The 11,215-nt window shown below is 44.6% G+C and overlaps 1 protein-coding gene across 2 annotated transcripts; it reads right to left on the reverse strand.

The window, feature by feature from the left end:
- Nucleotides 1-2,956: 2,956 nt before the first annotated feature.
- LOC147638804 (pentatricopeptide repeat-containing protein At1g15510, chloroplastic-like) lies at nt 2,957-6,114 on the reverse strand. 2 transcript variants are annotated; one of them, XM_086784616.1, is made up of 2 exons: nt 5,490-6,114; nt 2,957-5,389 (listed from the first exon to the last, which is right to left on the reverse strand). In XM_086784616.1, the coding sequence occupies exons 1-2, from the start codon at nt 5,564-5,566 to the stop codon at nt 3,514-3,516; spliced, it is 1,953 nt and encodes a 650-aa protein (XP_086640742.1). In that variant the 5' UTR covers nt 5,567-6,114; the 3' UTR covers nt 2,957-3,513. The 2 variants fall into 2 exon arrangements, with proteins under 2 accessions (XP_086640742.1, XP_086640734.1); XM_086784608.1 differs by having other exon boundaries at nt 2,957-6,114.
- Between the last annotated feature and the right edge of the window lie 5,101 nt (nt 6,115-11,215).

The raw sequence follows: 11,215 nt of genomic DNA on the forward strand, positions 1-11,215 counted from the left end.
CAACGGTTATGTCCTTTGGACTTAGGGGTGTGTCTTTTAATGAATAGACATGTCCTTTGATAGTGACCCATGTGTAAGGGTGTGACCCTTCGCAGGTGTCCTTTCAGTTAATAAGGGATTAATGAGTAATTAAGGATAGATGAAGAGAGTTAGTCACAATCGTGACATTCCCTCCCACTTAAAACAAAATCCAGGGGTAGTTGTTGAGATTCTGGAAGAAGGGAAATGATTGAATTGCTTCTGCATCCAAAGCTCTAGCTGCTAGATCCCATGTCATGGCATTATTGTTGACCATAACAATCTTGCATATACCAAACTGAATATTAACTGCATCTGCAACTTGTCTCATCTTTACCAAAAGCATGAGAATCATATCTGTAACTTGAGTAGAACTTTTGTTAACATCATTGGTAACTTCGAGCTTTGTCCAAGAAAAGACTGAATCTTCATTTGCCTTTAGAGAAACCATAAATAAATTGTCTTGAATCTCCAATATCAAGGATTGTGTCACCAAACTTTGCATTTGGTTAGTGACCATCATTTGGAAATCTGAAAGGGATTCCATTGGCTTGTCTGTAACACGGATGTCTTCAAGGGTTGTCGTAGATGAAGAAGAAATATCTTTCATATGCTTTTCTTTGCTTAGAAAGTTGTTCTCGGGACAAGTTATGTCCAAAGATTCATTTGCAGCGACGATTGAAGTGATGCTGCAAGAGTCTGCGTCTGATTTATCCTGCACCACTGAAGGTAAGGACTGGAGTCTTCATTTTTGAAGAAGAATCATCATTCACCACGGCGTCAGGTATCTGGTCAGAGGCAAAGACTCCGTTTTGCACGGGCGGTGACGAGGCTATTGCTTCTACCTGGGTCATGGCAAGAAAAGGGGTTGTGGACATTGTATTTGTCACACATGTACCAGAATCTCTTGAATCTTCAGCTTTATCAGCGGGTATTAAGGCTTCCAGAGTAGGAGGAGCATGGCTCGCAAGGGGGAACTTGTCCAGCCTTGCGGCATTCACGACCGAGTACTCGACTAGGGTCGGAAATATGTGCCACTATGTGAGCCCACTTCGAAGAGATTGATGACTCTTCAAGGGGAGATCCTCTGAAAGCTTCATTTTGCTGCTTTGGCTTCTACTGATAGTGATTCAAAGATGGATCTTTCTCATAACTGTTGTAATGCTGAGAATGTTTGCGACGAGCATGCAGAGGCTCGAACGAAGGTATTTCATGTCTGGTGGTCTCTACAGAACTGTGCTGAGGACAAGAAATCTGTTGTAGGTGTTGTACGCCGAGAAGTTGCTTGCCGGGAGCTTGAGGAGGCTTTGGCTCACCATGGATCAAGTGTGACGAAAAGGTTGCCAGAGAAGGCTTCAAGAGTAGTTGAAATGCCTTCATTTTGATTGCGCTAGTAAGAACCATTCAATGGAACATGTGCTACTACAAGCATACGCGCCAAAGAAACCTTGGAAATAGACAAGGTAGCCGGAGAAGTGTGAAAGGTAGTCAACATGCATGCTAAGAAAGCCATTGCCGGAGACGAGCGCACGCCCGTTGGTTTTTTTTTTTTTATGCACTGGTTCTTCTCTTTTTTCTTTTTTTTTTCTTTGTATGCGCTGGTCAGCGGCTTCACGTCGGGTTCTCCCTTCTTTTTTTCTTTTTTTTATGCGCTGGTCAGCGGCTGTTCTTCGCTGGCGGGATTCCTTGCTTGCGCTGGCGGTGGGTGGCCATGGGGTGCCAGCTGCTTCACGTGGCTGGTGGAAGCCACGTATATAATAAGGCTTAATTATAAGCCTTATGTTATGGGTGTAAAGGTGACGGCCTGAAAACTTCGTAGGGGTGCGCCGCTTCGTAGGGGCGCCGCCAGCAAAGCAAAGAGGTGAAGGGTGAAGGGCGCTGCTCACGCCTGCCAACACTGCCACGCCGACCCTCCAGGACATTAAGTGAGTGCCCGTAGGAACTCGCCTGCAGGGCGGCCAGGCACGGAGGCCGAAGGGCAACAAGGACCCGTCTAGGCACAAGGCGCGAGGGCAGTGACTCCGGGTGCGCGAGGCGCGTTCACGGGACCACCGAGGGTGCGGGCAAAGGGGGACGGCTGCAGGAACTCCATCGGGATGGGACGGGGAAAAAAATTTCAGCGAGGCTTAATCTTTAGGCATCTGCTGCCGGTGACAAGATCTTTCCTCCGCCTCCATACAACACCGGGGTGGACGAGGGAGTGCCGCGGAGAGGGTGAGGGCTTCACAACCCACGGGTAGGAAAAAAATTTACTCTGATACCACTGTAAAGCTTTTATAGCTTTATTAACATGATTAAGACTTAATTAACAAACATAAGACAAATGCTGATAGAAAGATTGAGATGTTTGCATTGAGACAGGGGCCTTTCTTAAATAGAGGCCGAAAAGGTACAAGTGAAGAGACACATCCCTGGGAAGGGGTGTGGCTCTTGAGTCAACGGTTATGTCCTTTGGACTTAGGGGTGTGCCTTTTAATGAATAGACATGTCCTTTGATAGTGACCCATGTGTAAGGGTGGAACCCTTCGCAGGTGTCCTTTCAGTTAATAAGGGATTAATGAGTAATTAAGGATAGATTAAGAGAGTTAGTCACAATCGTGACACAGAGGAGGGTGGCTGGAGGGGAAGCGAAGGGTGGAAGGGCTCACGCAGGCGCGCGAGTGCTCAGGCGGCCGGAAGGGCACACAAAAGCAGGAGGTGGAAGAGGGGGGCGGGAGAGTGAAGGAAGGAGGTGAGGGCACGAAGGGCCACCGGGGGGGGGGGGGGGGGGGGGGGGGGGGGGTGGGGGTGGGGGTGGGGGTGGGGGGGTGGGGAGACACAAAGCTGCCCAGGGGGAGAGGGTGACAGTAGCACACGGGGGGCTCCAAGCTCTCAGCACGTCATTTTGATTTCGTCACATACTTACCTGCTTTAGTGGAAAGTAGATAGACTCCATGGCTGATTTGTATCTGCTCTCTTTACTTCTTTGATTCATTTCACACACACACACACACACACACACAACATTCGAGGCACTTATGCTGAGGATACTTCCTGAAAACAGCATCCTAAGATAAGGCCCTGCTTCCTAAGAGCTACATGTTCAGCGTGGTGGAGAACGACCCCTTTAATTCAGCTGGGCTGACTTATTAGGAGGGACCTGTCCTTGTTTTTACATATGCTGGCATGTTATGTTCAGCACACCATGCATCTGATATCAAAAGGTGCTATAAGGATTGCAATATTGGCAAATGCTCACTGCCTTGACCCCCACTAGGCCAGCAGAGTGACAAAATTGCTCAACTTTTAGAACTTTTGTCCCCATGAAGAACGATTAACTGCTACTCCAGGCGATATAACATCAGCCAGCTCAAGTTTTGGTCCAAGCTGGTCGCTTTGGCGCAGATGGTTGCTAAGGTAAAATTTCACTGCACATGTGCTTCAGGCTGCATCTAATGACCTTAAGCATGACTAGAATCCCTACTATCAGGACAAATGCTTGTCCAACTGCCTTAGTTATGCAATCTCTGCAAATTGCTTCATATCAAAGTGTGGCAGGTCATCTACCTGAAATCTATACATGCTACCCTTCATATCAGCCATCCAAGTGCCAGAAGTTTCCTCCTCTAACTCCAGATGCCTCATTCTCTGTATCACTCTTGCTGAATCTTCCTCCTTCCCAACAGCATAATAAATACTTGATAGAATTATGTAAGGTGCAGTGTTCCAGCGATCCAGTGCAGATGCCCGTTCAGCAGCACGTTCCCCTCGTTTTACATCAACTTGCTCCCTGCAGGCACTAAGCAAGGTCATCCAAGACACACTTGTTGGTCTACAGGGCATGTTATTGATCATGTTCTCTGCTTCATCTAGCCGTCCAACCCTCCCAAGAAGGTCTACCATGCAGTTATAGTGATCTACTTCCACCGTGATCCCATAATCTTGGTACATGGAAAGCAAGTATTTATAACCTTCATCCACAAGACCAGCATGACTACATGCAGAAAGAACACTCACAAAAGTAGCTTCATTTGGAATCACTCTTTCCAGCCACATTTGGCTAAAAAGTTGAAGAGCATCTTTACCCTGTCCATTTTGGGCATATGCTTCAATCATAGCATTCCAGAGAGCTAGATTCTGTTGATGTGTCTTTTCAAATATCACTCGTGCATCTGCAAGGCTACCACACCTTCCATACATGGTAAGAAGAGCATTTCGCACCACATCATCCAGTTCCGACCCACTGTCTACAATGCAGGAGTGCAGCCACTTGCCTTCCTGGAGGGCTGCCTGGTCTGCACATGCAGAAAGCATGCTGATAAAGGTGACATTATTCCACTTGCCCATTCTTTCAAACAGAGTCAGAGCATCTTCGATATGTCCACACCTCCTATACATGTTAACAAGCGCATTTCCAATGGCAATGTCTGATTCAAAACCGCAGCTAATTATGCAAACATGTATCTGCTTGCCATCTAATAAAGCTGACGGGCTCACACACGTGGAAAGTATGCTGATGAACATAACTTTATCTTGTCCCACCCCTTCCACTCGCATCTGTTTCAAGAGTTCAAGTGCATGTTCTACCTGTCCATGTTGTACAAAACCTGCCATCATGGTAGTCCACGATACCACTTCTCGCTTAGGCATTTGGTTAAATGTGAGTAGAGCATCCTGTAAGCTACCACAGTTAATGTACATGTTAAGAAGGCCATTGCCCACTCTAACATCTGACTCAAATCCAGTGCCCATTATCCGAGCATGCATGCATTTGCCTTCATTTAACGCATCCAGGCTAGCAAGAATGCTGACAAATGTAACCTTGTCAGGAAATACTCCTTCCCATTGCATTCGGTCAAGCAGCCGTAGAGCTTCCATGCTAAGACCATGCTGAAAATATCCAGCAATCAAGGCCGTCCATGAGACAACATTTTGAACAGAGATGTTGTCGAACATCTTCCTTGCATCCTCTATGCATCCACCCTTGACATACATGTTAATTATGGCATTTCCCACATCTACCGTTGACTCTACTCCACTTTTAACTATTTGATTATGAATCAACCTGCCTTTGGTCAAGGCTACTTGACCAGTACACGCTGAGACTATGGTGACAAACGTGTACTCGTCTGGCAAAACTTGGTTCCGCAGCATTTGGTCAAAGAGGTTAAGAGCATCTTGGATTTGCCCAAATTGATCATACAATGCAATCATGGCATTCCACGAAACTAGGTCGCGGTGAGAAATGCTGCTGAAAACTCTCTCTGCATTCTGTAGATCCCCACACTTGCCATACATGTTAGCAAGAGCAGTACCCACCACAGCATCTAAAGCGGTCGGGGTGCAAACTAAAAGGGCGTGAGTACGCTTTCCATTGGCTAGTGTTATGGGCCTAAAGCAAGCAGACAACAGGCTAACAAAGATAAACTTGTCTGGCAGCATCCCTACACATTGCATTTGATGGAAGAATTGAAAGGCTTTCTCTGTATTACCTTGTTGAGCATAGCCTTTGATCATGAAGCTCCAGGAATGCCGATCCGCCTGATGCATGTCTACAAACAAGGCACATGCATGTTCCAGAGACCCACAGTGGACGTACAACTGGATGAGCAGGTTCTGCAGGTATGTGGATTGGTCGATCCCAGATTTGATGATGAGATCATGGACGAGCTGTCCATCCAGCAAGGCCTTTGCGTTGCTGCAAGACCGCAGGAGGGTAGCGTAGAACACTGCACATTGGGTTTGCCAATTTGCAGAATGTTGCTGCTGGTACTGAAGGCCTTGAGGGGTGGCTTCGTGTTGTGAATGAGGTTCCTCGTTGAAACAAGCAGGTGAATGTGAGGATATAAGATTTCGGCCATGGCTGCTGAGGGCATTGAGCATGCGCAAGGTCCCAACAGCACGTTGCAGACTTCCGTTTTGAAGAAACAACACACCACCTGAGTGGGGTGTCATGGCCTTCCTTACCATCCATGATCCTTCTCATGCGCAAAGCAAGAAGCTGTGGATGATGGCTCATGGATGGGCCATATCACACAGTCTTTACTTGGGAGAATGAGATTTGAACTCTCTCGTCAATCTCGTGCATTCTTCTTTTTCTCTCTCCCTACAATAAAAGATTTTGTTTATACTAATTCTACCGTCTCCCCCCCATTTTAAAAAAAACACCTTTTACTCTTTCTTTTAGGCCCTTTCTCTCTCTTGCTCTTTCTCAAAATCTCTCTCTAACTCTCTCTCTCTCTCTAGCTCTCTCTCTCTTTACCTCACTCTCACTCTCTCTCTCACTCTCTCTCTCTCAATCTCTCTTAGTCTCTCTACCTCACTATCACTCACTCTCTAACTCTCTCTCTCAATCTCTCTCTCTTTACCCTTCTCTCACTCACTCTCTAACTTTCTTCCTCTCTTTTTAACTCTCTTTCACTATCTTAATCTCTCTTACTTTCTCTCTCTCTCTCTCTCTCTCTCTCTCTCTCTCTCTCTCTCTCTCTAACTCACTCTCTTTACATTTCTCTCACTCACTCTCTAACTTTCTTCCTCTCTCTTTTTAACTCTCTTTCACTATCTTAATCTCTCTTACTTTCTCTGACTCCCTTTATTTCTCGAGAGAGAGTAAGATAGAGAAAGAGGCGAACCCAATGTTTTGTTATAAACGCGATAGAGAGAGAGAGAGAGTGCTCTAAAGAAAGAGAGAGAAAGTTAGCCAATTTGAGAGAAACAAAGAGAGTTAGAAAGAGAGAGACAGGTAGAGAGGGAGTGGGTGAGAGAAAGGTAGAGAGAGAGAGAGAGAGAGAAAAGTAAAGAGAGAGTGAATTAGAGAGAAAAGTTAGAGAGAGTGAGAGTTAAGGAGAGATTGTGTGTGAGAGAAAGAGAGTGTTATAGAGAGTTAGAGAGTGTGAGAGAAAGAGAGAGATTGTTAGAGAGAGTTAAAAGAAAGAGTTGGCGAGTGAGAGAGAGAGAGAGAGAGAGAGAGATTGCTAGAGAGAGTTAAAAGAAAGAGTTGGCGAGTGAGAGAGAGAGAGAGGGTTGGCTAGTTTGTGAGAGTTAGCGAGAGTAAGAGAGCGAGTTAGAGAAAGGTAGAGAGAGAGAGAGAGATGGCTAGTTCTAGAAAAATAGAGAGAGTTAGAGAGTTAAAGAGATAGAGTTGGCCAGTTCGAGAGAGTTAGCGAGAGAGCGAGAGAGAGAGAGAGAGAGAGAGAGAGAGAGAGAGAGAGAGAGAGAGAGTTGGCTAGTTCGAGAGAGTTAGCGATGAGAGAGATAGCTAGTTCTAGAGAAATAGAAAGAATTAGAGAGAGTAAGAGATTGAGACAGAGAGAGAGTTATAGAAAAGCAGAGAGAGAGAGAGAGAGAGTGTGTGTGTGTGTGTGTGTGTGTTAAAGATCGATCGAGAGAGAGAGAGAGAGAGAGAGTTTGCTAGTTCGAGAAAAATAGAGAGAATTAGAGAGAGAGAGAGAGAGAGAGAGAGAGAGAGAGAGAGACGTAGAGTGAGTGAGTGAGTGAGAGTAAGGTAGAGAGTTAAAGGGAGAGAGAGAGTTGGTCAATTCCAGAGATTGTATAATAGACACAAATAGTTCGATGTGTCTGTAACAACAAAAGGAAAGCATCTATTTATTTAATCTTTCCATCTTCCAAGGGGATGAGGCTGCATAATGAATGATGTGTACTCTTACATATCCTTGAGTTAATAATGTTGTGTATGTTTGCATATCAATGAACTGATGAAGTTTTGACTCTTTGGATCTGGGCCCGCCGCCTTCCTTATGCATATTAATAACTTGATGAATGTTGTGTACTCTTGCATATCAATGAGCTGATGAAGTTTTGAGATGCATGTTACTTTTGATGAGCTAATGAATGTTGTGTACTCTTATATATTAATGAGCTGATGAAATTTTGACTGCTTGCTATTGGATCTTGCCGACTTTCTTATGTATATCAATGAGCTGATGAATGTCATGTACTCTTGTATTTCAAAGTCTTGACGATGAAGTTTTGGCATGCATCTTCAGATTTGGTTGCGTACTTTTGATTTGTGGAGGTTACAAGAATCGCACTAGCTACTACAGCTCTATGAATTGAGCAAGATCTCTAACAGTTTGCATTTGTTGGTAGAGTTCACTCTCTCTCTCTCTCTCTTTTTTCTAATAGAAGATATATTACCAAAAATTACTTTACAAATGGCCACATGGCCGCTACCATGTGATGTACTAGCTTTCCCTCTCACTAATTACTCCAAACCACAGGTGTAGCTCAGAGTACCCTCATCCAATATATAGTCGTGTCATTCTCCACCAAATGAGTTGATCACAAGGAAGACACTTTCCATAATAGTAGCCCTTTTATACGATCTATGTGAGCTATAACACCCACTTTTGCATCAAATATGAAGGCATTCCTAGTTAACCAGATATGCCACAAACCTGTCCACTTGAAGAAATGAAAGAAAATTGAATCTTCTGGGTTATCCGGCCCATTCAAAATCTTGCCAAAAATCTAGTCTTTACCCTTTACAGGCCTATCTGTCAATGGAATCCATACGTGAGAAAGGAAATCCCACACCTTCTTTGTCACCAGACATGAAATGAAAAGATGTGGGCATGTTTCCAAGCATGTAGGATAAAACAAACAATTACCAGAAGCAATCCGACGCTTTTTCAACTTGTCTCCCAATGGTAGGCCTCCAACTAGCATAGGCCATAGGAACACCTTCCCTTGATATGAAACTTGAGTTCTCTCTCTCTCTCTCTCTCTCTCTCTCTCTCTCTCTCTCTCTCTCTCTCTCTCTCTCTCTCTCAACAACACATATTGCATTTGAAAAACTGGGTTTCTTTTGATGTCATAAAGATACGTGCTGATGTTGACATTTGTGTTCTCAAACATAAGAGCTTAACATGACAATTTATACATTCTAATAAATAAATTTTATTGAAGTGCTCAGATAAATTACAACATACAGGATAGACTCCGAAGATCTTCATGACACCAATTGCTACAAGCAATACTTGCCATTCTCACATCCAGCATTCTATGTAAGCATGCAAAGAGTCTCAAGTTCCATGTTTACTTACCCAGACTAGTGCAATGCCAACTACCATGTCTTCTCTTGGTGGACATTCATCTCCTTTCTCATTCAGGCCATACCAAAGGCCAAGCTCGCCTACCACACCAATCCATTACGTCATGCGGCCTCCCATTTATGCCATCCAAGGACAACATGCTGGAATGCAATTTGAGGAATGTGGGCAGCCACCATTAGTGCGTCAGAAAAAGCCAACAAAGAGGAGAGCTGTTAAAAATAAAGATGTTGGGTTAAAGGGTTTTGAGACACAAGAGAAAGCCAATGCAAAAAAAGAAGAAAAAGGGTGCTACCAATAGCGCTTCTATGGATTAGCAAATAATTAGGGATAAGAAGCGTGATGAGGGGTGGAAGGAGTCGTGGGTGGCATAACTCATCCACATTTGTAGATCTATGGCTAATGAATTTGGGAAAGCTTCGAAGCAAGGAGTGGACCTTTGGTTAAAAGTTGCAACACAACTTGTTTCGCTTTTCCCAAATTGTGATAAAGACAGTGAAAGTTGTCGCAAGCGATGGGGTCGTTGTATACATAGACTACAAAAGAAGGGTAAGGCACATAACTCCATTTTAGGTAATGATCGAAAAGGTCACGTGCCAATGGTTTGACATTGTGGCATGGCTATGTGAATGTCATGAGCTACAACCATGCTTCTACAATAGGACGGAGTGGTGGAGGCAGTGGAGTTTCCAATGTGGAAGATGTAGCTGAATCTGATCATAGGTTGGTAAAAGAGGCAGTCTTGAATGAGGTGCCGCATCCTCATAAAGGACAAGAACATTGAGGAGACCCTTGTGGATATGGCAAACACGACAAAAATGATGGCAGCTCAACAAAAGGAGTAAGATGTAGATCGCAAGGCTGTGGAAACTCAAAAACTTGTGATGTTGGGAAACCTTACAACAATGGATGTCTTGAAAAGTTTTCAGAAGCCTTGAGTTGCAAGGAAGCTATGTTATTTTACTTTCATGTAGTGATTACACATGGCATTTTCTTGTTGTACTTCATTTTGGTCTTTGTAAGATTGGTGCCATTTTGGAAATCATAATAATAATATGCACTTGAAGCTTCTCATTTAATATCTTTGAACATATGAAGACGTAAATTCCGGACCCGACATGGTTGCAGAGACCACTGTTGTACCCACGAGGATGCACATATGAGATGATTGAGCAGAGGCGCATAGAGCTCCTACATAGAGGCCACTACAGGAGACTGGTCTCACAATGCCAGAGGACATTATGGGCATTCAGACAGAGACACCTTGGGGGGGACCTTCCATTGTTGCCTACGGATCGCGAGCTCTCGAGAGACCAGATTATCCACTTGATCCAGGGAGGAGAGGTGGAGGGGCACGACTTCTACTATTATGGTGCACCTGACGAGGGGGCCCAGCCCTCATGAGTACCTATATGTCATGACATGCTTCTCATGATGTACACTTATAGCATGTTGCATAGCTTTTTTATTTTCATTTCAGTTTCAATTCTAGTTTCACACATTTCAGTTTCATTATGCTTTCTGATGAGGCTCCCGAGCGCATCAACTTATGTATTCATGTATGTTCGACATGTGTCTCATGGACCCGTTATGGTCCTTCAAAGATAATAATAAAATTTCATTTCATTTCATTTCTCTCTCTCTATCCTTCGCTCTCTTTGGTAGCTCTTTCTATCCTCCCCCCCCCCTCTCTCTCTCTCTCTCTCTCTCTCTCTCTCTCTTTGCCTTTCTCTAACCCACTCTTACACTCTCTAACTCTCTCGAGATCCCCAGCTCTCTCTCTCTATCTATCTTTCTCAGCTCTCTCTCTCTCTCTCTCTCTCTCTCTCTCTCTCTCTATCCTTCCCTCTCTTTGGTAGCTCTCTCTATCCTCCCTCCCCCCTCTCTCTTTGCGAACTCTCTCTATCCTTCCCTCTCTTTGGTAGCTCTCTCTATCCTCCCCCACTCTCTCTCTCTCTCTCTCTCTCTCTCTCTCTCTCTCTCTCTCTCTCTCCCTTTTTCTAACCCACTCTTACACTCTCTACCTCTCTCAAGATCCCCAACTCTCTCCCCAGCTCTCTCTCTCTCTCTCTCTCTCTCTCTCTCTCTCTCTCTCTCTCTCTCTCTCTCTCTCTCTCTCTCTCTCTCTCTCAAGGTGCATGCCAAAG

This window comes from Cibotium barometz, chromosome 4 (genome assembly GCF_041138505.1).
Source record: "Cibotium barometz isolate CiBa-2024 chromosome 4, ASM4113850v1, whole genome shotgun sequence".
NCBI lineage: Eukaryota > Viridiplantae > Streptophyta > Polypodiopsida > Cyatheales > Cibotiaceae > Cibotium > Cibotium barometz.

Excerpts from the sequence above, each read along its gene's own strand:
- LOC147638804 (XM_086784608.1), bottom strand. The coding sequence starts at position 5,967 with ATGGTAAGGAAGGCCATGACACCCCACTCAGGTGGTGTGTTGTTTCTT.